The 25872-nt window shown below is 45.7% G+C and overlaps 1 protein-coding gene across 2 annotated transcripts in view; it reads left to right on the top strand.

Annotated features, from left to right (window-relative positions):
* The window catches only part of Rtn1 (reticulon 1), a 220312-nt gene extending 194777 nt beyond the window's left edge, over positions 1-25535 (top strand). Inside the window, exons 2-7 of one of the 2 annotated variants that reach the window (XM_087552081.1) lie at positions 10317-10524; positions 14867-15005; positions 17331-17400; positions 17866-17912; positions 17998-18056; positions 24730-25535. In XM_087552081.1, the coding sequence (XP_087408207.1) occupies positions 10317-10524; positions 14867-15005; positions 17331-17400; positions 17866-17912; positions 17998-18056; positions 24730-24772 (566 nt within the window). In that variant the 3' untranslated portion in view covers positions 24773-25535. 2 annotated transcript variants of the gene reach the window in all.
* The last annotated feature ends 337 nt before the right edge of the window (positions 25536-25872 follow it).

Raw genomic sequence — 25872 nt, 5'->3', positions numbered from 1 at the left:
ACGTTTCCATTTTGCCTAGCATCCTCCTTCAGATTTCTGGTTGACTCTTGGACAGTGGGAGACTCTAAGAAGTTAAATCAAGCTTACCCAGGATCCCATGAGAAGCAGTAAATTCAATATTAATGGGGCTCTCTCTGTCTGTCATCCAAGCACTTCACCTCCCAACACTCACCACCCCCTCACGGATGCTGAGTGGCAGAAGGTGAGCTGCCGTCCACCTCGCTGAGATATGTTCACATGGGCCCTTCCTCACAGACAGAGCGACATCCAGCAGTCACACAGGGCCCGTGCTCCGCTCATATCATTGTCCCCACCATCACAGATGGACCCTTCTAAATACTTATAAATGTTAGCAACTTGTCAGTGGCTGTACCTCTTGGTCCTAAGCCTCCATGACACTCCTCTCTTTGTGTTGGGCAGGGAATTCAGGCCTTAAGACTGAGAGGATCAGTAATTTGCCTTATATTGGTATTTAACCACATGGCTTAAATCCCAATGATCCCATGCCAGGGAGACAGAGACTAACGAGTAACACTCGCCCGTGGAATCTGCCTGCACTCTGAAGACCCCTGCCCATCTCCCTGCTCTAGACTTCACTGTGTTCAACAAATCGAATGGGTAGCATCTGTAGTGGCGTGTGTTTTGGCGATCTGTTATGTGCCTTGGTGCAAAGGCTCACCTCCTTTGTTGTGCGATGGCTCCACCAACATGCAACCTTTTAAATGACGTATTTAGTTATTCTTTCAAAGTGAAGTCATTTTGAATGCTCTGGGGTGGCCTACAGTGCTCTATGGAAATGCTTCAGGATTGTCCGATCTAAATGTTGGTAGCCAAAACCTTTATTAAAGACCCAAGCATCCCACAATACAGGCAGACACATATTGTAGCCACAGAAACTGAAAGTCATTTCTTTAAATTGCATTTAAAGGCTGGAGAAATAACTGATAAGGTGTTTGCTGCCGCCGTAAGCATGAGCATAAGCAAGAATGATCTCCCAAGTTATGTTAAAAAGCTCAGTGTCATCTCGTAACTGCAGCGTTGGGGAGGTGGAGACAAGCGGGTCCCCAAAGATTACTGGCCAGCCAGACCAACCTACTCAATGAACTGCAGTTCCCAGTGAAAGACCTTGTCTCAAAAAAATGAGATGGCCGGTGCCAAAGGAGCAAGACCAGAGATTGCGCTCCAGCCTCCACACCAGGACACACATGCAGGCACCTGTGCACATGTAAGAACCCACACATCAATAGGAGACAGTTTTGCATTTACACATAGAGGCAGGCCGGTCTGAAGGCGGCTTTGTACTTAGACTCATTATTAGCATGTGCCAAATACTACAGCACAGCTCTGTACAGCAAACTCCTCCCTGGGGCAGCTTCTAATGAGATCCCATGGGCACTGCTGGGTTGGCGCTGAGACGCTCCTTAGTAAAGGAAAACTCTAGGTACTCAGATAATATTTCAAATGTGTATTATCCAGGCAGTCGGATCCACTGAAAAAACAGATGTTCTCTTTTTTACAGTATCCCATCATTGTCAAGAGAAACTTTGTAAGGAGGTAGGGTTTGAGACAGAAATGGCTCTTGTTTCTTTCTTTGACAGAGATGCATGTACACTATGAATTTTTACTTTTGCCAAAAGACTTCAATAAAAGCCACAAATCCCCCAATTCCTACCTCCCAGAGTTAATCAGTGTGAATGCTTGCTGCGTATTGTCTAATGTAGCTGTCTAGCTGCCTCTGCAAATGCCTCCAGGTATGTACATCGTAAACATGAAGTAAAGGCTAGGCATACAGAGAAAAGGGGGTTTTATAAAATGAAATATAGAGATCTCAAAAATATTTTTTGTCTGAGATAGGGTTTCTCTGTGTAGCCCTGTCTGTCCTAGAACTTGCTTTTCAGACCAAGATGGCCTCCAACTCACATATCCATCCGCTTCCTGAGTGCTTGGATCAAAGGTGTATGCCACCATGCCCAGCTCAAAAACAATTTAAAATGATTTGACGTAAGAAACTGACATGGGACTGAAAGAATTAGGAACTTCAGATATATGTTCTTTTACAGCACGAGCTATTCCTAGAATTATGAATAATACCATGATAAATATTTACAAGTTAGAATCTTTTAAAATCATGTTTCAGTTTAAGCTTCCCAGATGGACTTCCTACAATATCTATTTTTAAAATAATTATTTTAAATGGATAAGATTTTTTGACGGAAATGCTGATCTCTTTGTCTTCTTGTCTGTTCTAGTTCTCAGATTTTCCTCAGTTACTGCTTACTCCATTAAAAATGGCAGCCCTGTGCTATGCCTGAGGCATGAAGAGTGTATATAATAGAGGGCCTGGTATCGGGCCTTCTTTATTTTTAGAACGTCTTTCTTGGTACACAAGTGTGGAGTAATGTTTTAAATTAGTTTATAATATTAAGTTTTAAAATCCACAGAACCCAGCAAGGAAAAAAAAAGCATAAGACCTTGAGTGTATGGTTTCCAGGATATCGTCCCCTTGAAAAAGAGTTACACACACTACACACACACACACACACACACACACACACACACACACACATACACACACATACACACACACACACACACACACACACACACACACACACACACATGTGCACGCACGCATGAACCACAATTCCCCCTCTCCCAGCCTCCAGGACGCATGCCTTTGCCTCCCACCTGGACTTTCATACCATTCTTCTTGAAGCTACTTTGAAACTCCAGCAGCCATTTTGGAAAACATGGCTTCCTTCTAATTCAACTCCCAAAACAAGGCTGAAAACTTGATGCTAATGATTCTCTAAAACATGTATTCTGGGCCTAACACCATGGCTCACACCTACAATCCTAGCACTCAGAATGGAGGCAGGAGAAGGTCCATGACTTTGAGGCTACCATGGCTCCATAGCGAGTTCTAGGCCAACCAAAGTAATAGCATATATCAAAATAAACAAAACAAATAAAGATATTATCTGACTAGGCAACAGCTAGCATCAATCAAGTGTCAGCTATCACCAGATTCGAGGGTTACGGCTCTGTAGTTTGTTAAATAGATTCTTGAAGGAGAGAGGTAAAATATGAGCACAGTAATTTAACAAATGGGACCAAATATGATGAGAAATAATCCCTCTTCATACTTTTTAGTTTTAGTTCAAGGAATAGTTTCTGCTGTCTTTCTGGTGGAATAGCTTTAAGATCTTGTGACTAATTGTGGTTGATGAGCAACATACCGGATGAACAAAGTTTTACATTTTGATCTAGTCAAAAAGTCGAAAGACACTCAATACTCTGAGCCTTGGAGCCTCCTCCTACCGCCTCAGCCACCATGCTTCCTTCACACAGTCTTTGCCTTGACTTGACTGAAGATATAGAAGGAAGTGACGCTGGCTGGCTTGTTTTGATGTGTGCATCCCACAGGGCTTCACTTTCTGGCCAGGTCCTTTCATGGAGACCCTGGACCTAGTTGTCCTGGATCAAGCTCCCCCCATAGGAAGGTGAGACAGGAAGTATTGATTCCAGCTGGCAGACAAGAGTCAGGATCACCCTCGGGGAAATGGTAGGGCCTTCTTAAACGTCTAGTAGTTCCTTCCTCCCAAGCCAAGAAGCAGCAAGTGGGAATCATACCATAGCTGTCTTCATCCACGGAAGAAAGGTACCAGACATTGCTGTTGGCTGTGGCTTTGACAATGAAAGCCTTTATTTTCCATTGTTCCTCCAAAGTTCATTTAGAGTGGATTAAATACTGGGCCCTTTGACCGTGTGTAGGAAGTGCTGAGTTTCCCATACCTTCCCTCTCAGATCATCCACAGGGTTACTGAAACATCTAGAAATGTGTTGGCATTTTTTCTTGACAGCTAGCTTGGCTTTGCTTAGGTGGAATGAAGAAAAGTATCAGGAGTTCTGCCAGCAGCTTCCCAGCTGGGCTAGGGGCTCCTGGAGTTCCCTGAAATTCACTGTTTATTCCACTAAAAGGCGTCACCTTTGAAGGTCTGAGTTTGAGTGTTAAGTACTCAGCCACACTTCTATTACGATTCTCCTGTTTAAAGTGAAGTGGAGGGATTGAGGGGGAAAGTTATTTAGTGTCTCTGTGCCACACTCAATGGTAATGTATTGCTGGCCTAATGAACATTAGTCAGAAACTGGCTCTCCCATCATTTCTTTGAACACTGGCTTGGAGGGAACCTAGGCTTGTGTAGCCTTCCGCCAGCTCTCATGAGGAAGTTGGTAACCATCAATATCAGATTTTTGTTAGGGATTCTGTTTGAAATACTGATGCTTCTACAATGTTTCTTTCTCACACTTCTAGTTGGCCTTATATAAAGTAGCATTGGCTTGTGATTCAATGGTGCCCATGATCTTTTCTGGACTGGGGTGGCAGCTGGGGATGATAGTGTATGCACTGGGAGGCAGCGGCAGGAGGAGCAGGCATCCAAGGCCAGCCTTGCCTACTTAGTGAGTTCAAGGTCAGCCTTGGCTACAGAAATGGATCAATGGTGCAGGCAATTGTTTAATTTATTGCCACTTTATATTTACTTATGCCACATTCTGCTTTATAAATAAAATATGGATGGTTGCACTACTGTTTTCTTTGCTTATACATTTTTAATAAACTTTCTGAATACCACAGCCACTACTGGGATCATAAAACTGTGTGCATCTAAAATATTTCCAAGCCAAAAGTATTTAGACCACAGTAAAGGGCTTCCTCTCAAGAAAAACTGACATAGAGTTTAAGTTCCCATCATTGTAATCATGGAACGCTACTCTCACTGTCTTTCCAGGTTTTGGTTTGGTTTGATTTTCGTGAGATTCTAGAAGGTATTGGCTCACCGGTTTGATGTTTGATATTGAGATTCTTCAGATCTTTTGTTTCGTCTTTGACAGCATTGGTTCTTAGTCCCCGGTGGCTGTGCACCACCATGCCTGTGGTATAAGGCAGAAGATGTGACTACCAAACCTAGCCCTTTATCAAACTGACGACAGAACCCACTGAGTCGTCCTTTCAAATCCAGTGTGTTGCCTCCTGGTTTTCAGTAAAGTAGCCTTAATTATTAGAATTGTCAAAGTGACGTAGTCACGTCCCTGTCCTTGTGAGCATGCTCAGAGAATGTGTGCTCCACTTGTTTAACTCCCCCATCCATTTTTCTGCACGCAAATATTAAAAGAGGGAAACTATCTCTGCTTTGCTGTACCCAAGGAACTTGAGGTCACTGCAGTTGTAGGATTGCTAGGGGAACTTTATTCAAGGACCAACAAATCTGGACCCACTGTGGCATACTCTCCTTTGTGCTGTTCATAACCCAGGAGCACGGTCCCGGTAACTTGTAAAGGAAAGCTTGTGTGCGCATACAATTCTACAGGTCACAGTTGACCTACCAATGGCCTTCTTGCTGGCAGAGCCCTGAGGTGCTACAAGGGTGTCAGCGATGAGAAAGGAGACATACTGGTGCATGTGTGTCTTGGTCTCTCCTGTCTCATAAAGCCACTGGTGGCTCCCCTCTGAGGGCTTATTTAATTTTATCCTAATCCCTTCTCTATTCCTCCACTTCTAAATCCTGTAGTTGGATTAAGGTTTTTACCCTCTTAAACTTCACAATGGGGATTCAGTTCTAAAGTGAATCTCAGGGGGGAAAAGCTATATTAAAGCCATAGCAGATACTATGAAGCTTGCTAAGAAATTCACATCATTCCCCTCAAAAATCAAATCTGCAAAGTTGGCATTTGGAAAATAGAGCACAGGTGTTCTCTTCTGAGATTCAGCTTCATCGCCACCCACCCATCATCTCCGCCATCCTCCAAACACAGAACCATTGGCCCCACTCTGGCCTTACATGGCCACTGCTACTCTCCCAGTTCACCTGTCTCCAGCTGTAAGCCTGGACCCCAGCTATGACCACGTTCAATTCTGACCCCTAAGTTTCAGTGTCCTCCCTGTGTACTGTATGACAGACAGGGTCAGCCCTGTAGCTTCTGACCATAGCATCTCAAATGGAACCCTGTTGCCCGCATCAACCAGAGTCCTTGCCCTCTACCCTTTGTCAATCTTTTCATTCATCCCTTTTGGAGTCCTTGCTATATAGCAGAACCATCCAATGGAAATATCATGTCAGCCACATGTAGAACACATTTAAAGTTTCTGCTTCTTTTCCAAAAGTCTCTTGTCCCTTTCTTTCCTTGAGAAGAAAGGTGATGCCTAATTCATCCCATCTTCCCTGAGTCCTTGTTCCACCACCTGTTGTTTCTTTGCCCATCCATTTTACTAGAATCCCAGCTCTTTCTCAATCAGAAGGCTGAGCAGTGCACATGGCCCCCACTGCTTGGAAGGCCATACTCTCTGTTCGTCTGGATTTCCACTTCCCTAGCCCCTTACTACTCTGCCTGGCTGCTCCTGCCCAGACCCCTTCACAGCACCACACGACCTTCTAGTCTCCAGACCCAGAAGCTTTTTCCCAGTCCTCACTCCCTTCATGGATCTTCCCTAGTTCCCAGGGAATGCCCAGAAGCTTCTGTCTTCACAGACACTGAGATCTACAGTGCTGTCTACCTCTTCCAGTCCCCAGGACTCTTTGTAGCCGCACTTCTGCCATATTGCTTCATCCTTTTGAGTTCCTTAGCCTCCTACTTCTCAGAGATTTCCACCACTCCCAGGCCCTCAACTGTTTTGTTCTATTCCCAATGCACTCTATGTCAAATGATCTATTCTATTTATCAAATTTCAGTTCTGCCAGCTTATCAAGTTTCCAACTACCCGCTGTGTGTAGACAGACACCTGAATAACTCTGCATATATGACATCAAATGCCATGTTAACCTGAGGCCACTGTGACAGAACCGTAAAAGAGCATTAAACTTTCAAGCTTTTAAAAAACAATTAGCTTTGCGTACGATTGTCATATTTTTCTGTGATTCCGGTCTCATCATGCCCAAGGCCGCAGCTCTACCTCCAAATCTTGTGTCAGACTCTAGGGGCTTAAACAAGCATCGTCTTATTATTCCTCTTTTTATTAGTGATGCTCACCTCTCTCTCTCACTGGATTTTAAAGTGGTGCTCTCATCTGTAACTCCTCCCTTCTCCCTGCAGAGTCTCCTCTCTCATTAACTCTAATCCTGCATAAAGTTCCCTTTATCCACCCCACGCCTATAACAAACTGTGCCCCAAATTCATCAAGCACCCCCCCCACTTCTTCCTTCATCCACTCCAGGACTACCACAACCTCAGACTCCACTCAGAGCTCCTCCTGCAACACAGACAGAACTGACCTCGTGTTGGGTTTGTTCAAGAGACTGTCCAGTCTTCCCTGCTAGACCTTTGCATCCTGTAAAATGCAGAAAGAACATTTTGCTTGATTCCTGTGCTTATTAGAAAACCAGTGATCAAAAGATATGATAAGGACTTTATTCCACTAAAAGAAAAACAACCCATCTAAATAGCCACTTGTTAAATCTGTTTAAAATATAATCATGTGGCCCAAAATAAATTTTGCATGAATTAAGGCATCATTTATCAGAAAGTGAAAAAACTGTTTTGTTTGAGAGAAAGTATCAAATTTAATCATGAAGTGGTTCTGCTTTAGTACCTAAATAGAAGCTTCTTATAATTTTAAATCAAGGGGCAGAGCAACTGGCTGGTCACCAAACACGTGGACTCAGTTAACCTCTCTGCCTACAGATTCCTCCATGACTGCCCCAGAGTGGGTGCAGCCTCTCTTGGCTCTGTTTAACAGGTAGCCAAAGGTATAGAAGGCTTTTCTAGGGGGGAACCTATACTGACAAGTGTTTAGCGAATTCAGTGGGGATTCAAATCGAAGTGGCTAATCCGATCTCTTTTTTTCTTGCAGACCTTCTCATACTCCTTCACCAACCACAGGGTTGTGTGAGCCACCATCCCCCAGTTCTCTCCCAGTCCTCCAGGAGAACTCAGGCTTCCTTACAAGGTGTCCTTATCACCACGTGCCTGCCCCATGATACTTTGCTGCCAACCCTTAAAGAGATTATTCACTCTTTTGTAACTGTATTTGTAACTGTAAAACCTCCATTTTCACACTTCAGGTGGCCCTGTCTCCCAACACAAAGCCTGGTGTTTGGTTCTTCCTCAGTGGGGCACTAGCTCAATGAATGGAGCTGTTGGAGGCTCCCCACACTCTCAGCCCTTCAGCCTGGCTGGTTTAGACTCCACCCAGGCCTCCTTGGCCCTATTGCCTCTAGGCCTGCCAAGAGGAGCCGGGCCATGTGGAGATCTTGGCCTCTCCCACTCTGTCACCTGTTTTCAGGGCTGCAGGATTTCACAGAGCATTTCTCCCCAAAGGTCTTCTGCACCTAAAAACATTGTACTTTGGCCCTCTTCTGAAAGGAAAATTATTTAGGTGGATCATGTGAGTGCTGTGGTGTCTATGTTCCCTTCCACATCGTAAAGGAAAAGCAAATCTTTTCATGTGTCTGGTTCTGGCATCCTGGCATTTAAAACATGAAGACAATGATGACATAGACTTTGAGGCAAAAGTCTATTAATATTAAATATTATTATTATTTCTAATAATCAATCAGTGTGACAGGTGATTAGGTAGAAAGAGGCTTTAGCACAGTAAGGGCTTCTGGTGTGGACTTGGGCCCTGACCTTACTTCTAAAAAGAAAATAAAAATCCGTGTTCCCTCCCCAAACATGCTTTTGAGCTTTTCCTCTTATATCCTCTGCCTCTTGTATTAGACAAGTGTCATAAGAGAAAGGGACTCGCTCTGTTTCCAAACAAATGGTTGTCTGCTGACAACTGTGTGTTGAAGCCATCCAGGGACCACAGGGATGGTACAAGTCGATTGATAAGGAGGGCATTTTCTCTCCGGTGTCACATTGCTGGGGACCTGTGAGGCTGGAGGAAGGAGCCTCCTCCCTTGCAGCCTCCTGAGACAAGTCTGCTGGGAGGAGGGTTTAGCTCTCTGCGGTACAATGTTCCCATGTCACCTCATTAGCCCTTGATTGTCAGCAGGCATGGCACAGGTTGATCGTCTTCAACATACACAACTCAGGATATGCTACAAATGGTAAATTCCACACCATGAAACTCTGTAGCCCACACAGAAATGCTTTCCTGTCTAAAATGACCTTCACACTGTGTACATGTTAGATATGAAACATAAATAGGTTTCACATTTAGACTCACACGATGCTCATGGCTCCAGGGCGTTACTGTCCATGACTGTCATAATGGGGAGCATGGCTGAAGGCAGGAATGGTGCTGGAGCAGTAGCTGAGGGCTACATCCTTATCCATAAGTAGGAGGCAAAGGAGGAGACACTGGGAAAGGTGTGGGCTTTTGAAACCTCAAAACCGGCCCCCAGTGACACACTTCCTCTAAGAAGGCCACACCTCCTAATGCTCCCCAAACAGTTCCACCACTAGGAACCAAGGGTCCAAATGTATGAAGGCCAACTTAGGATGGCCTTTCTCATTCCAACCACCACAGAAGTTTAATCCCAGTGGGGCTGGTGGCACAGTCCTTTAATTATAATAAAATAAAAAATTAAAGAGGTCTAAGAGATAGCTCAATGGTTAGGTTAAATGCCTTGCTCACACCTGAGAGGCCCTGGGTGCAACCCCCAGGTCTGCAAATGTCAACTTGTATCAGAGAAGTGTCATAAGAGAAAGGGACTCGCTCTGTTTTCAAACAAATGACTGCTGGCAACTGTGTGTTGAAGCCATCGAGGGACTGCAGTGATGGTACAAGTTGTTTGATAAGGAGGGCATTTTCTCTCTGGTGTCACGTTGCTGGGGACCCGTTAGGCTGGAGGAAGGAGCTGCTTGCCTTGCAGCCCCCTGAGACAAGTCAGGGCTTGTTGCACAGCCCTATACCTCAGCATCTCCTGGATTTTGGAAGAAAACTGATTTTGTTCATGGGGATGTGGTATTGGCTGAGGTCACCCCTACTTTCCTTCCAAAGGCACCAGCCTCCTTTCCAAAGTCTACTTCCTTGCTGCCTTCTCAGTGGCAGCTAATCTGTGCCTCTGCCGGCCTCTGTTGAGACCAAATATAAGCATCCAGTTATGCTTATAATCAGAGTGATCAGGGGGAAGCATAGCGATGCACCATCGCGATATGCTTGCCCACTGGGGCCATGGCTGCAAATCTGTGAACTATTCTCGGCACTGGGGAGTCTTCCAAATCCAAATGGTGTCGCCATCTCTCTCCTCACGGCCCTCTAGAGATCCAAACGCCAGGTGGGAGACTGCAGCCCACGCAGCAGCAGCAAAATACCCCTCGCTTGCCTGGGTCCTGCCAGAGTCGTGTGCTATGTGTGTCTCTGTTCCCTTCCACAGCTATTGACCTTCTGTACTGGCGGGACATCAAGCAGACGGGGATTGTGTTCGGGAGCTTCCTGCTGCTGCTCTTCTCCCTGACCCAGTTCAGCGTTGTGAGCGTCGTCGCCTACCTGGCCCTGGCTGCCCTCTCTGCCACCATCAGCTTCCGCATCTACAAGTCCGTTCTACAAGCTGTGCAGAAAACAGATGAGGGTCACCCTTTCAAGTGAGTGGCCCAGTCTGGCTAGCCCTCACCCTGCCTCTCTGGCCCCAACCCCGATCCCCGCCTCCTGCCCCACCCCCATCCCACCCCCTGTCTTATTGCTAGCTCACAGGAAACTGGGGCATGGTTCGCTGCAACTCCAGAAACCTCCTAGACTTTTCCAGAACCCCCAGTTTTACTATCTAAGGTTGCTGGTGGGTTCTGTAACAAAGTCATTCTTATCAAAACACTACTGCATTCCAAAAATAATCACCCATTATCTATGTGTAATGCTTTTTTTAAAAAAATTTTTTTAGATTTATTTTACTTTCTGTGTGTAAATGTTTCACTTGCATGTGTGTGTACCATGTGAGTGTCTGTTGGATCCTCTAGAACAAGGGCTATAAATGGTTATAGCCACCGTGTAGGTGCTGGGAATGGAGCCCGGGTCCTCGGAAAGAGCAACCAGTGCTCTCAACCTCTGAGCCATCTTTCCCAATCTTGTGTTTTTTATTTTCTTTTCTCTTTTCACTTAAAGAGAGAATTTCAAGGACTGCTTAATCCATCCACCTTCATAAGGAAGGCAGGGCAGGCACCGTGATCCCTATTTACAGTTGGAAACACTGTGGTTCCAAGAAGTGAGATGGCACAGTCAAGGTCACATGGCCAGTAAATACCACAATATGAGGACAGGGCGCTGGGGTTTTTATTTAAAGCCCCAACCTTCTGGGTGGTGCAAGACTGATTAGAAATCTCACCACAGCCTCTCCCCCATCCCATCTGCATGCAGGGAAAATCGAGTTAGAATGGATATTGAAAGGGAGAAAAGTTTGTTTTATCTTTTTAAAATTTTTATTTCTAATTAACTCTGCGAGTGTGTGTGTGTGTGTGTGTGTGTGTGTGTGTGTGTGTGTGTGCATGTGCACATGATGAACATGCATGCATCCATGTTCACACAGGCACGTGCATGCGGGTGCCCATAGAGGCCAGAGGCGTTGGTTCCGCTGGAGTTACAGGTGGTTGTGAGTTCTGGGAACTAACTGAACGCTGCTTCTCTGTAAGAGCACAAAGCTCTCTTAACTGCTAAGCGGTCTGTTCAGTCTCCTCTCCCCACCTTTTCAGGGCTACCTATGAACTGTGTAGATATTTAAAATATCCACAGAGAGCAGTGTTAGACTACCAGGTGGCACCCAACCAACTCTACCGGAGTAAACTACTCCATCCAACCTCAGTGGCGAGTCTGGCTGCTCACAGAATCCAGTACGAGTGGCACACACACCTGCCTACCGGCCATTGGCTCCACTACACTGTGCTCATCTCATGTTTGAGGGACAGTGCTGAGACCTGGGTGAGCCATGAAGAGGATACTGCAGCAGGGCTCCGGGCCAATCTGCAGCGTTCACCAGTGCCACTTCTGCATGAACCCTTACTCTGCCCCATCTGTCAGCTCAGTTAAAACCTCAGCTGCAGCAGAGCCTCAGCAAAGAAAATGTCCACTGGGGTGGACTGGACAGCCTGAAGGCTGCTTGTCAGACAGCCCTTCTCATGGTCTTGGCCCTGATCTCAGTGCCTAACACGATGATAGGATGCACATCGGTGGCGTTTCATGATGTCCTCCCATGGTACAATCGTGGGACTTCCTTCTGATGCCGCCTTACTGGGCCATCTGGGTTTCACATGTCCCCATACCCAGGGGTCGCCTTTGTTCCTAGCGACACATAACAATCCAGGTTTCAATGGTAGTAGCATGGCCAATGCTGAGATCGGAGGGGAAGCTGAGAAAACCCTCTTTGGAGATAGATGCTTAAAAAATGAAAGCTTTATTTTCTGAATGCTCAAGGAGGCAGCCAGTTTGGAATCTGAACCACATCCCGGAAGGGAGATTGTACAGCATTTTTAAAGGATGCGAGCATGAAAAGAGGAGTGAGCTGGAGTACACTGCAGTGGTATACGATTGTATTTGACACTATGGGTCAAGCAAGGGAATACCCACTGGAGACTGGACTGCATCCCGGGAACCTGGCTTCAAGGTCCTTAAATCATTGTCTTAGACATCAGGCCCAGAGCTCAGAGTGATAAGGGGACAGCAGATGGACAGCTGCATGTAGTTAATTAGGGCATAACAGGCAGTTGGTTATATATTTTTATAACATACACCTTGTTTTCCATAACAGCAATTTCTATATTCTTTATCAGTTAACAGACAAGGAAACATTTGGAGAAGTGGGGTAGGAGTTCATTCCCAGGCCTTGGAACATGAACTTGTTTGACCCTGCTGGCAAGATGTAGAAGTTGTCCCTGAGATGTCTGGACTCAGACAACTGTTTACAACAGAAGCTGTTCAGCTATAGGGAAGCCGTCAGATCCCCTAGGACCCGGGACCTTGAATTTAGTTTCTCCCTATGATTAAGTGGAGTCTGAAAACAAAATGGTAGCACTTAGAATGCATTTCCTTTGTTTGTTCTCAACAACCCAAGTCCTCATCTTCATTCACTCTTTCCTCTGCCTCTGCCTCTGTCCTTAGCCAGCCAGGCTCCTCCACATTCTACTGCATTCTCTCTGGAACAGACCTGTACTTGTCCCCAAGGATGAGCTGTGGGGGACTTAGGTCCCATTTGGCTTGTTTCTTTTCATACCCAGGTACAGGGACAATAGTCTAGAGCTACACTTAGCCTCATTATTTTATCGTTCTTTAGCAGGCAGATTTAAAGTTTAAAATTCCTTCAGACTAGTCAGTTGTATGAGCAAAGGCAATACCTGATTCTGTATTTTTTTTTTATCACATCACACTATCCAGACAAATCAGTATTTTTTGTGTGTTTCTTCCAAGGAGAGAAAAGCCTTAATATTTAAATATAAACTCCCAAGTCAGTTTAGGTTGTGTCTTAGTCGGGGTTTCTATTCCTACACAAACATCATGACCAAGAAGCAAGATGGGGAGGAAAGGGTTTATTCAGCTTCCACATTGCTGTTCATCACCAAAGGAAGTCAGGACTGGAACTCAAGCAGGTCAGGAGCTGATGCAGAGGCCATGGAGGGATATTACTTACTGGCTTGCTTCCCCTGGCTTTCTCAGCTTGCTCTCTTATAGAACTCAAGACCACCAGCCCAGGGACGGCCCCACCCACAATGGGCCCTCCCGGTTTGATCACTAATTGAGAAAATGCCTTACAGCTGGGTCTCATGGAAGTATTTCCTCAGCTGAGGCTCCTTCTCCGTGATAACTCCAGCTTGTGTCACGTTGACACACAACACCAGCCAGTACAGGTTTTTATAACCAAGTACCATAAACTCATTGGATTAAATGATTAAAAAAACCAACATTTTTCCCTTTTGTGCTAAATCTGTAACCAAAGTGCTCTGTGGTCGAATTACAGACTGTTATCTTTTTGTTTGGTCCTCACAAGGCATCAAGAGTTCTCTGGGGCTCCAATAAAGACGATTAAATGGGTTCTTATGACCACTAGTCTCATTCAAGAGGGTCTCATCCTCTTAAATAATCACCTTACAAAGTACCTGGCTGATAATGTCGGCCGCATTAAGAGTGAGGATTTCAGCACAGAGTTCTGGAGGAGTACAGACCCTCCATACAGTGCAGAACAAAGGCTGCCTAACGCTCCCTGCCTGTCATCACCTGCCTTTGAGAAATCCAGGCTAGGCAGGCAGTCTAGAGCTGTCTTCAGATAGGGGGGCGGGGGGGGGACAAGACAGAGCTCGGTGGGGGAGTGTGGTCAAGCATGGAAAGCTTATGTATATTATACAAATATGTTGTATTTTTATGTAGTTTATGAATATATTCTATATTTTATTTAGTATTGAGTTAAGTCTAACCACTTGAACAAATGAAAACAAAGCCCTCCTTGCTGAAGCCATCATTCACCAGGGCCAATGAATGTTCAATAAGGCCACTGGAGCTACCATTGTTCTCTAGAGAAATCTGGAAGGCAGCTTCAGAACTAGAACAGAAATTCTTAGAGTTTGTCAAGGAACAGTTTGGCAGCTGGGGTTTTCAGGTGGCTGCAGTATCTAAAGGAGACACTCACTCCTTTGTAGGTCAAGTGTGGTAAAATCAGTGAAGAGTGGACTTCACCAGTGTTCCTCGGTCCTTCCTGGCTTCTGAGTTACCAGTTCATCCTTTAATACCATGTCTTGTAGATAGAATCACGAAGCCCCCAGAGGGTCAGAAAGCCTGCACTCCCGGTGTACAGAAGGCCCGTGTGAATGTTGTCCCACAGCCAACAGTCATAACCTTCAGAGGCGACCCAGCCACAGTCCTCCCAGTGTGACTAGCACTCTCTTGGCCCTGGGGTGCAGCAGCCTGTGTTCAACCCTCTAATGGCGTTCTCTTGGGATGGTTTGTTGACAGGGCCTACCTGGAGCTGGAGATCACCCTGTCCCAGGAGCAGATCCAGAAGTACACAGACTGCCTGCAGCTATACGTGAACAGCACTCTGAAGGAGCTACGGAGGCTCTTCCTGGTCCAGGACCTGGTGGATTCCTTAAAAGTATGGTGCTTCCTCCTCTGGCCTTACAGCCCAGGTCCCCTCAGGGAAGACTACAGTAGGCAGCTACAGCTCAGAGCCAACCAAGCAAGTTTTAGTCAGGGTCCGAGCGTCTCCAGGTGTGTGGGGTCATGAACCTCATCCAGGGTAGTCGCCTCGATGACAGGACTAAACTGGCTCCGAGAAGAGACATTTAGGCATTTATCCAGGGTCCCCCAGCTATATTTGGAAGAACCAGGATCAAACCTAGGTTAGATCATTCTGGACATTTTACATGGGAGGATGTAGATTCAATCTCCTAATTAATCATGTTTAGGAATATTCAAGGAACATGTATGCTCTCTGGAGAATTCTAATAGTAAGCCCCCCCAGAACTACTCAGGTTAAGCATCTATTGGAAGATCCGTGCCCAGCACAGAACATCACACACAGGCACAGGCACAGGCACAGGCACACACACACACACATACACACACACACACAGATATGAACACAAACATAGAAACACACCCATACAGACACACACACAGACATACACATACATACAGACACACAGACACACACAGACACACACAGACACACACTGACACACACAAACACAACAAACACAGACAAACACACAGACGCACACACACACAGCCAGACACACACAGACATAGACACACAGACATACACAGGCAGACACACAGATATACATACACACAGACACACACAGACAGACAGACACAGAGAGACAGACAGACACACACACACACGCGCGCGCGCGCATGCGTGCGCAAACAGACAGATACACCACATGCACACACACATGCACACACACACAGATAGGCACACACACACACACACAGACCCACACACACACACACACGCACACACACGCACACACACACAGATAGACACACCACACACACAGACCCCCCACACACACAGACCCACACACACACATGCACACACACACACACACACAGATAGACACACCACACACACACACACAGACCCACACATACACACACGCACACACACACACCCACATACACACACGCACGCACGCACACACACACACATACACACACAGACCCACGCACACACACCCACACACACAAACACACACACACAGACCCACACACACACGCACACACACGCGCACACACACGCACACACGCACACACGCACGCACACACACAGGCTTTATTCCAGGTAGTCTCACTCCCTCTAGGGTAGTGGTTTTCACTCCTCCTACAGCTGTGCCCCTTTATCCTCACGCTGTGGTAATCCACAACCATAAAATTATTTTTGTTTTTATTTCATAACTGTAATTTTGCTACTGTTATGAGTCACAATGTAAAAATCTGTGTTTTCCAATGGTCTTGGGGGTTGAGACCCACAGGTTGAGAAACACTGACCTCCTGGGTTTCTTTAAACAGGTTGCATGGACCTCCCTGTGACTTCCTGGTAAAAATCCGAGTCACTGAAACAGAACTCAGCAAGCCCATGAGCAGAGTGGGGGGGGCAGGAGGGGAGGTGGGTGTGAGTGTCCTGTCCTTAAGGAGTGCTTCGTGCAGGGGACCGACGAATAATTGTTTATGGTGATTCAGAGGAAGAAGTGCGGGGTGCAGGCCTGACCTACAAGCTGCATCCCAGGAAGAGGATATTGACAAATACTGAGACATGTCAGGAGATGACAATTGCCGGCTGTGCTTGTATTTGTAATAATTGTGGGCCAGAACAGAGGTCAGCAAACCGCTTCTGTAAAGGTCAACTCATATCTGCAGCTTCTGGCAGCATCTCTTACCCTGCACATCTGTGGCTTTAGACGGTGTTATTCTACACAGCTTAGGCAACTACAGCACAAAAACAGCAAAAGATAGCCCGTCAGTGAAGGGCTATGACTGTGTCAACAAAACTTTATTGATGAACACTAGAAATTAAAGTTAATGTAAGCTTACAAATCATTGAATACATTTATCATTTAATTTGACCATTTAAAGATGTAAAAACCCTTCTTAAACCCTGGGCCCTTGTAAAGCAGCCAAGAGCTGCAGCTTGCCAAATGCCTAGCTTAACCTCTGATTTCACTGGGTCCCTTAACAGCAGCATGATCCCAGGTCTCCAAGGGACCAGGATGGTGAGCTTTAGACACCTTTCTGCACTCTTACTTCCTGTCAAAAATCATTTCCCAAGAATCCATTGCCTGTTGTGGCTCATTCTAGTCTGAAGGGGTCAAAGTTGAAATGTTAGCTAGAACAATTCAGATCCTACCTCAGAAAAGACACGGCTCCCGTTTGAGAGGGGTCGTGGTGGGCTCTCTGACGGGCTTTCATTCTTCAGTTTGCAGTCCTCATGTGGCTCCTGACCTACGTTGGCGCACTCTTCAATGGCCTGACCCTGCTGCTTATGGGTAAGGGCTCCTGGGTTCCATGGACTGCCAGGTGCGATGCTTCCATAGCTGTCAGCTTCCAGCTTCTCGGTGGATTGCTAGGAATAAGCATCAGACTCCCCCCAAGTCGAGAGTATCTTGTAGGCCATTTAACAATGGACTTTTCAATGTTTTATTTTTCCTCCAATCACATCACAAAATTTGCCTCTGGGATATATACATCTTCGGTGGCAGCTATGGATGGATCAACTGTTACCTTGAAAGGGCACAGGGCACCCTCATTATCTATAGATATAACATTATATTTGGTTTTCTTATGCCCTGCCATCTTTGATCTACAATGCCAATTTTTTCCCAAGTAATGCTGCAGTCTCATGACTATGCAGAATGAATCTGTAAGCTTGCCCTGTTGATATTTCTCAAAGCTCTAATGGTATGATGGTTCTAATGGTTTTTTCTTTTCCTTTTTTTTTTTTTTCACTCCAGCTGTGGTTTCGATGTTTACTCTACCTGTGGTATATGTTAAGCACCAGGTAAGTTGTATGTGGGGTCAGACACTCTTGTGAAATTTTGCCCTCGTGGTCTTTGGGTGTGCTCATGATTTCTTTCTCTTTGTAGGCACAGGTTGACCAATATCTGGGACTTGTGAGGACTCACATAAACACCGTTGTGGCAAAGTAAGTTACATGTTGCAGTTCATGAAAAGGAATCGTGGTCTGAAGCAAGCCTGGGAGTGGATTGGTTAGATGTAACGAAGAGGTAGAGAAAGAACAGGCTTGAGTTGTGCTTTACTCCTTTGAGTCATACATTCACCCTCATCGAAATTAAAATTTTTCAAAAAATAAGTATAACTTTCAAACCCTCAATTAAAATAAACCTTCAGTAGCTTATTTCAGAGATCATAATGAATCTATTTTAACAAGTTTAGTTATACTGAACTCCCCTCAAGGGCTGGCCCATGATCAAGACCGAGATGGAGGAGGGAAGAAAAGAACCGTAATTCAGAAAATGTTAAATGAACAGTCACATTGAAATAAAAACACTTAATAAACACCTGCAGTCTTTTGAACAGTGAACCCTACCAATTTTAAATCCGTAAAGTCACCTTAAAGCTTTAGAATACATGAATAATTTACCTAAATATTTTTTGCTACACTCTTTTAATGGCATGAGTTTGTATTTGTTTTGTGCCTTCTGCCTCTAACAGACCCTGCTCTGTGGAGCTGCCTGTAAGATACTCAGAGATGAAAATGTCAGGTTCCTATGCCCACAGCTAATGCAGTCATTTAGCTTACTGATTTCCACAGCTCTCACCTTCACGTTTTAAGGCCTGTTGCCGCCTGCTGTGACAAGTGCCTTGTTAGGATCTTTTAACCTAAATGTTGGACTCTCCTTCAGCTACAGACTCACTTTACCGAAGGATCAGACTCCATCGACATTAACTCCATTTAGTAATCAGATAAATACGGCTAAGCCTAGATGGTGATCAGACCTAGGCGCTTCAGACATCAACGCTATATGACAACAAAACCACAGGGAGAGTCGTTACTTCTGTGTCCTTCTGCCCTGTTATCGTAGCTCAGGCCTGCAGCTGTCATCCTCTCTCCTTGTACAGAACATTTTGACTTTTCCTGAGCACCGCTTCCCCACGTGTTTATTTTATACTCTCTTCCTTAAAGTCATGCAGAGCTATGTTGGGGTTCCATGCACAGTTTGGAGATGTGGCATTCTCAGCCCAATTCATAATTTCAGGGGATGCCTGAAAACACCCTCCTGGGACCCATGTGTCACCAGCATAATGAAAAAAATAGATGACGAATGAAACAGCCATCGTTCAATGAGACGAAATGGCAGGATGGCATAGCATGAGAAGTGCTAGCACTCAAGTCGAGTCAGTTCAAAGGCAAGAGACTCCCGAGACCCAAAACAAGCCTACAGTATTAGAATTTCTAGAGTTGACGACCTATAATTTATGTTTCAGTGAAGTCCCTAGGTAACTCTTGGGAAGCTAGAACTATGCTTAAAAATTATAGCACACAGAAAACCCGAGTGGGAATTTGGCAGCTGGAACTAGAAGTTTTGGGCTAAAATTGTATGATATTCTTTCTGTTAGATGGTCTTGAGGAAATTCTATCTACTCATTTTGTTGCTGAGGGTGGGGGTGGGGTGAAGGTTGGATACTTAGTTCCAAAGAGACAATTGCCTGTGTTGCTGTGGTGACACAGAAGGCATGAAAATGGTTGAGTCCAACTCAACAGGAGTCCTCGGGCTGTTGGTGTAAATGAAGTTATAAAGGAATAAGCACGAGGCAATGTAAATGCTACAAAGAGCCGTGTGTAATTCTAAAGTCAGAGCGATGAGAACACAGCAGCTCTGAGAGTGGATACTGGAAAGCCCTAAGGTCGAGCACCATTTCAGGCCCTGAAGTGGGAATAAGCATCCACACAGAGGATAGTAAGGAGAAAGACACTGCAAGAAGAAATGGTCTAAGCACATAGAAAAACACAGAAATGTTGATCATGCTCAGCGGGTGAGTTGGCCACTGTCCTGCAGCTTAAATGAGAGGCAAAAGTACAGAAAGGCTAAGGCCAGGAGATGAGCACACTCGGAATGGCCCTTGGTGTCAACTCAGAGGCTATCACCATTCAAGATAAATATGCATATGCATACGCATGTAGTTTAATTGTTAGATTATAGTTGAAAATCAAAGCTCTGAAAGCATGCGACCCATGAGAATAGGGCTTCTATACGTGAAATTAGATTAGGTTGGCTGCATTTCCTGGTAGCCAAAGCAAAAAGGGAAACTGGATAAGCTATATAGTTCTCATCAGAAAGGAAAAAACAAGCGTTCACCAATAGCCTGTGATGCCCAGCACTGAAGACTGAGAAAAATTCCTTAGGATCCTGCTGCTTAGGCCTCTTCACCCTCTGAAAGTCTAATTGCCTGTTAGAGTAACTCCAGAAAAGGAGTTTGCACTGCTCTCGGGGAGCTTTATGGTCTCTGAAAGCTGCTTGGAGGAGGAATGAGTTTGCTTTGGCTTTAGGTTCCAGAGATATAGGGTCCATCGTAGTGGGGAAGACATAGAGATAGTCAGAGAAGCCACAGACACACAGGAGGCCGACTGATCACATTTTCATCCCTATATGAGAGAGAAGCCGGGAAGCGAGGGCCAGGTTATAGACCTTTAAGCCTGCACCCTAATGATACACTTCCTTCAACAAGGCTCCATCTCTGAAAGATTCCATAGCCTTCCCAAATGGCTAATCAGGTGGAGACCAAACATTCAATGTGAGTCTACGGGAGCAATATCACACCCAAACCACCACAGGGGCTAAGGCTTACTAAGACTTAGAGTTTGGAAAGTGAGAGGGGCAGTGAGAAGTCTCCAATTACAAGGCTCTAAGTAAGTATTACAAAAGAAATGAAAGGTGTGAGAGCTCTAGAAATCTTAAGAAAATACAGCCCCCTATAGAGTCAGGTGGGTTATAGCCCCTTATAGAACCAGGTGGGTTACAGTCCCTATAGAGAGTCAGGTGGATTATATCCCCCTATAGAACCAGGTGGGTTACAGCCCCCTATAGAGAGTCAGATGGGTTATAGCTCCCTATAGAGCCAGGTGGGTTACAGCCCTCCTATAGAACAAGGTGGGTTACAGCCCCCTATAGATTCAGGTGGATTACAGCCCCCTATAGAACCAGGTGGGTTACAGCCCCCTATAGAGAGTCAGGTGGGTTATAGCTCCCTATAGAGTCAGGTGGGTTACAGCCCCCTATAGAACCAGGTGGGTTACAGCTCCCCTATAGAACCAGGTGGGTTACAGCCCCCTATAGAGTCAGGTGGGTTACAGCTCCCTATAGAGTCAGGTGGGTTACAGCCCCCTATAGAAAGTCAGGTGGGTTACAGCTCCCTATAGAGGCAAGTGGGTTACAGCCCTCTATAGAACCAGGTGGGTTACAGCCCCTTATAGAACCAGGTGGGTTACAGAACCCTATAGAACCAGGTGGGTTACAGACCCCTATACAGTTACATGAATTTCAGCCTAAGCAGCTACAAGTGCTCACATTTTTTGCCCAACATCTCTGGGTGTTATTAGTAATTCCATGACTAGAGCTCCCTGAATAACAAAACTAAGCATGAGGTGTCCTAGTTTTCAAATAAAAAGGAAGAATTGAGAGCCTAGTTTCTAGTAAAATGTATGCACTCAGAATGTTGTCCCTAAGTGGAGCGAGGCTATGGATTCCTCTGGCCATAGCTGTTCTAATTTCACAGGTCAAGGTTTCTCATTCTTGTGTAGAAAACAGACCCATATAGTAAGGTCAATCACGCCATTTGTAGACCCCAAGAAGGCTGAAATAGCAAACAGTGAATGGAAAAAGACATCCATTTCCCTATCACATCTGCCTGCCGTGTGCCCATCTGTCACCTTAGGCCTCACTTCTCACGACTGTGCAGAGAGAAATCAGTGATGAACACCAAAGCTCTCGGTGGCTGGCACAAAGCTCGGAGTAAAAGCAGTTCCAGACATGGGCTAGCCCGAGATTCAAAACAAACCCAGAGATCTTGACTAAGTTACAATCCTAAACCAGAGTGAGAAAAATGAGGCATCAGGGGAAGAAGAGCCCCGTGTTTAGATTCCCCAGGGCCAGCTTTCCTAATAGAGGACAGAGTAGGTGTGGAGGGGCTGAGACACAGAGATGAAGTTTGAATTGGTTCATCAGTCCCAGCCAAGTATGGGTTAGTGATATGCTGTGGCAACTCCTAAAGTGGGTGCAAGTTTAGATGCTACTGATGCAAGACTGACTCCCAAATCTGAACAGACCATGCTTACTCTATCCCCCACTCCATGTCTGGGCTCCACAGACTTCAGGACTGGACTCATTTGCATACCGACGGCTTGATCCCCAGGCTCACTAGTATAAGCGCTCTACCACTGAGCTACAGCCTCATGCCTTTTACCCTGATTTTGAGACAGACTCTTAAATTGCAGAGGCTAGCCTTGAACACGTCTCTGCCTCAGCCTCTTGAATAGCCACACCACCATGTGTGGCAGAATTCAACATTTTAAAACATTCACTGACATGACAGAGTAACGCCACAAAGATGAGTGGGGTACGGAGGTGTTGGCAGTCTGGCAGGAGACCCAACATCACTCACTACAGACGTTTACTCTTGAAAGGATACAATAGCCATCTTCAGGAATCTGGAAGTCTGGCTCTATGAAGGAATGAGTTTCCTTCCTTCCTTCCTTCCCCCCTTCCCTCCTTCCCTCCCTGGAACAGTAAGTGAAAATTCCAGCTTCTAGATTTGTGTGACACAGGAGGGAAAGTAGCAATAATTATAAAGTGGCTTAGCAAGGAAATTGCCGCCTCATGGAGTGCTGATCTCCTTGACAGTCAAGTATCCAAGCAGAAGTCAGTGGGCCACCGTCATTGTGCTCCCTCCGATCCCCTTCTTCCCACCAGCCTCTCAACTGGACCCATAGCCTCACATGTTGCCTCCAGACCAAGGGCTCCATCCTTGTGTCTTCACCTGACCTCCTGTGCTGAGACTCACCTTTCCTTCCCACTTATTAGACATAGCCACAGACATCTCAGACCCACATGGCCAAGTATCGTGCTGTTAGAGCTCAGAGCCCTCTTGCCTTCTGTCCCCGCCATCTTGATGAACGCCATTATCATGCTCATTGTTACTCAGCCCATAAGGTCTACCCCATTGGCTCTCTTTGTCCTGCCCGTTCAGTGTCCGGTCCATCAACAGAGCTGTCCATCCCCATCTCCAACTCACACCTCACCTATTCCATGCCTATCCCGTGTCTACCACGTGGTCCTGGCAGTCACCATCTGACACCTTACTTCCGTAGCTTGTCCTCCCAGGATTGTTTCTGCTCCCATCTCCCTGTTTATTTTCCACACAGAGATCATTGTGATTCTTTACAGAACATGAATCAGGCAGCATCAGCACTTTTCCTGGTTTGTCAATGGCTTCCCATCACCCAGAATAGAGTTTAAACCCTTTACCATACTCCCTAAGTTCTAACACAACTGGGTCACTGCCTGCTTTTCAGACCTGCCCCCTCAACCTCTAAGCTCCTTCAAGGTCTCTGTACTCTGCTTTCTCTGCCCCAAGCCTGCAGATCGTTGCCGGCTGGCTCCTGCTTGTGTTTTGGGCATCTGTTTCTTAGATCATTATTTCTAAAGTGGGCTCCACCCACTTCCCCACAACTCCCCCTCACTTCCTATCACGTTGTCTTGTATTGTTTCATAGCATTTGTCACCATCTGAACGTCCTGTCCCCTAGTTTATTTCACTCTCTCCAATCTCGATGAGAAGGAAAGCTCCACGGAAGTCCCTTGATGAGGTGACGAGGGAGGTGACAAGCCAGGTCTGCAAATTGAACTCATAGGCTTCAAATCAATAAACAAAGCCTTTCTAGAATCCTAAAATGATAACGGACACACCAGAACAATGGCTGCAGTACAGAATTTTAGGAGCCTTGACAATATCTGGTCACCCACATGCTAAAGAGTTTTCCAGGGAGAGAACTCAGTAAGTTCTTTGCTGCCCAAGCATAAGAGCCAGGTTAAGGTAAATCAGGCATGGTAGTGAGCTCTTATAATCCCGGTGCTGGTGAGGCAAAGCCGGGCCCATTCCTGGGATTCGACAGCCAACCCAGCCTAATGGAACACCTCAGGCCAGTGGCAGAACCTGTCTCAAAAGACAAGGTGGAAAGCAACTGAAGAACGTCACCAGAAATTGGCCTCTTGTCTCAGCACACATCCCCACTCACATATATACCACACATGTATGTACACAGAGAGAGAGAGAGAGAGAGAGAGAGAGAGAGAGAGAGAGCAAGGGGGGATGGAGGCTCTAAGCTGTGAGGAAGGTTCATTCAATGAATGAGTAGCAGTATCTGGCTAGGGCCCAGGCTTAGTTCCAGTTCTGGGTATTTTGTGAAAGGGTGGTAAAGAGATTCCTTTGCCAGGACCCCTCTCAGTTTTTCTTCGTCTTCCTGGTGTCGCCATTATGCCCTCCTCATCTTTCAGAACTGCCCAGAACTAAGTAGCCAGTGATAACTATCACAACTTCTGTATCTGTGAAAGAAGCAAGTCGGCCATTCAATCTATGAAGTAGCTGGGCTAGAGAATGCAGCTCTCTCGTCTGGCACCATTCAACTTTCAGTTCCTTTGCTTAGCTTTGTAAGTGTTTCTGGAGACCCATGTAGAACACTATGTTTTCTCGAGTAATCTTGCTATTTAACTACTCAGAGAGGAAAGCCACTTAGTGAATACACGAAGTAGTTTCATGGATACCATTTGCGATGTAATCCTTTGATTTGTGCCTTTGTAGGATCCAGGCTAAAATCCCCGGCGCCAAGAGGCATGCTGAGTAGATGGTTGCCCCAGGAGAAGCCGGACATGAATGGGGGTGTCTGGAGTGGTAACAGCTCTCTCCTTCCTCGTTACTGCGAATTGATTGTTTCCCTTCCCCAGTACCATAATCTTAGAGGCAAACTTCGAGACAGGTGTTTTCAGTCTTTTCCTGTACTCTTAGGATATTTGAGTCCCCCCCGCCCCTTGTCAAGCACTAAAGTATAGAGTGTGTTAGATGTGGTTTTTAATTTTGTGTTGCTAAAAAAAAAAAAAGTGCATGATGGTGAGAGCTCACGTTCTCCTTCGTCCCTTGCTGTCCTCCCCCTGCAATGCTTCTGTGGCTTCTACTGTCCCTGTGGCTAGGCCCTTCTTGCCAAGTGCGCTGACACATAGTGGGTCGCTTATCATGTCCTTGGGTTGCTGGTTGGATTCATCTCTAATAACACTATATAGAATCATAGGCCAATGTTTTAGCATTTTACCCCCCCCCACACAGAACATAAAAATTAATATAAAACAGTTGACCGTGTATATGGTGATCCGTTTTGTATAACTAAGAATGATCGAATTAAAGAATAAATCCAAAAATGAACGCACAGTACTTTTATTGTATGGGATGCCTGGGCTGATTTACATGTATGGTAACTAAAGTGCCAGCATGTTGACTTTATTACGATTTGTATTTCTTCCTCTGTAGTTCCTAACGGACTCAATCACAGACTCTGGGTATTTGCACTTATGTACTTGATACTGAATGCATCAATAAATGTGACTCAATGTAAACACTTCTCCCTGTCTTTGATGATCTTACTGGAAAATGAAAAAGCCAGAAAAGTCATAAAGAGGAAGTCACTTGAGGAGGAGCCAGGGGGACTGAGATCAGGTGTTCAACTTGCTCCCATCTCCAGAACCTCAGGGTCCAGCCCCAGCTTGGGTCACAGCTTCATTGTGTTAATATTAGAAATCGCCACGGAAAAGTTATTTATATTGTGCTCTGATGGGTCAGTGTGGATACTTTGCAGTTTCTACAAGCCTTACATAAACATTCATCATCTCGTAAAGCACAACACTGACATAAAGCCTTTGCAGAGGTCATGAACTCATCCTGTTGCCAAGTGCC

This window comes from Rattus norvegicus, chromosome 6, assembly GCF_021556685.1.
Source record: "Rattus norvegicus strain SHRSP/BbbUtx chromosome 6, alternate assembly SHRSP_T2T, whole genome shotgun sequence".
Taxonomy (NCBI): domain Eukaryota; kingdom Metazoa; phylum Chordata; class Mammalia; order Rodentia; family Muridae; genus Rattus; species Rattus norvegicus.
The sequence above is the reverse complement of the archived record's forward strand: the minus strand, read 5'-3'. Positions and strand labels throughout refer to the sequence as shown.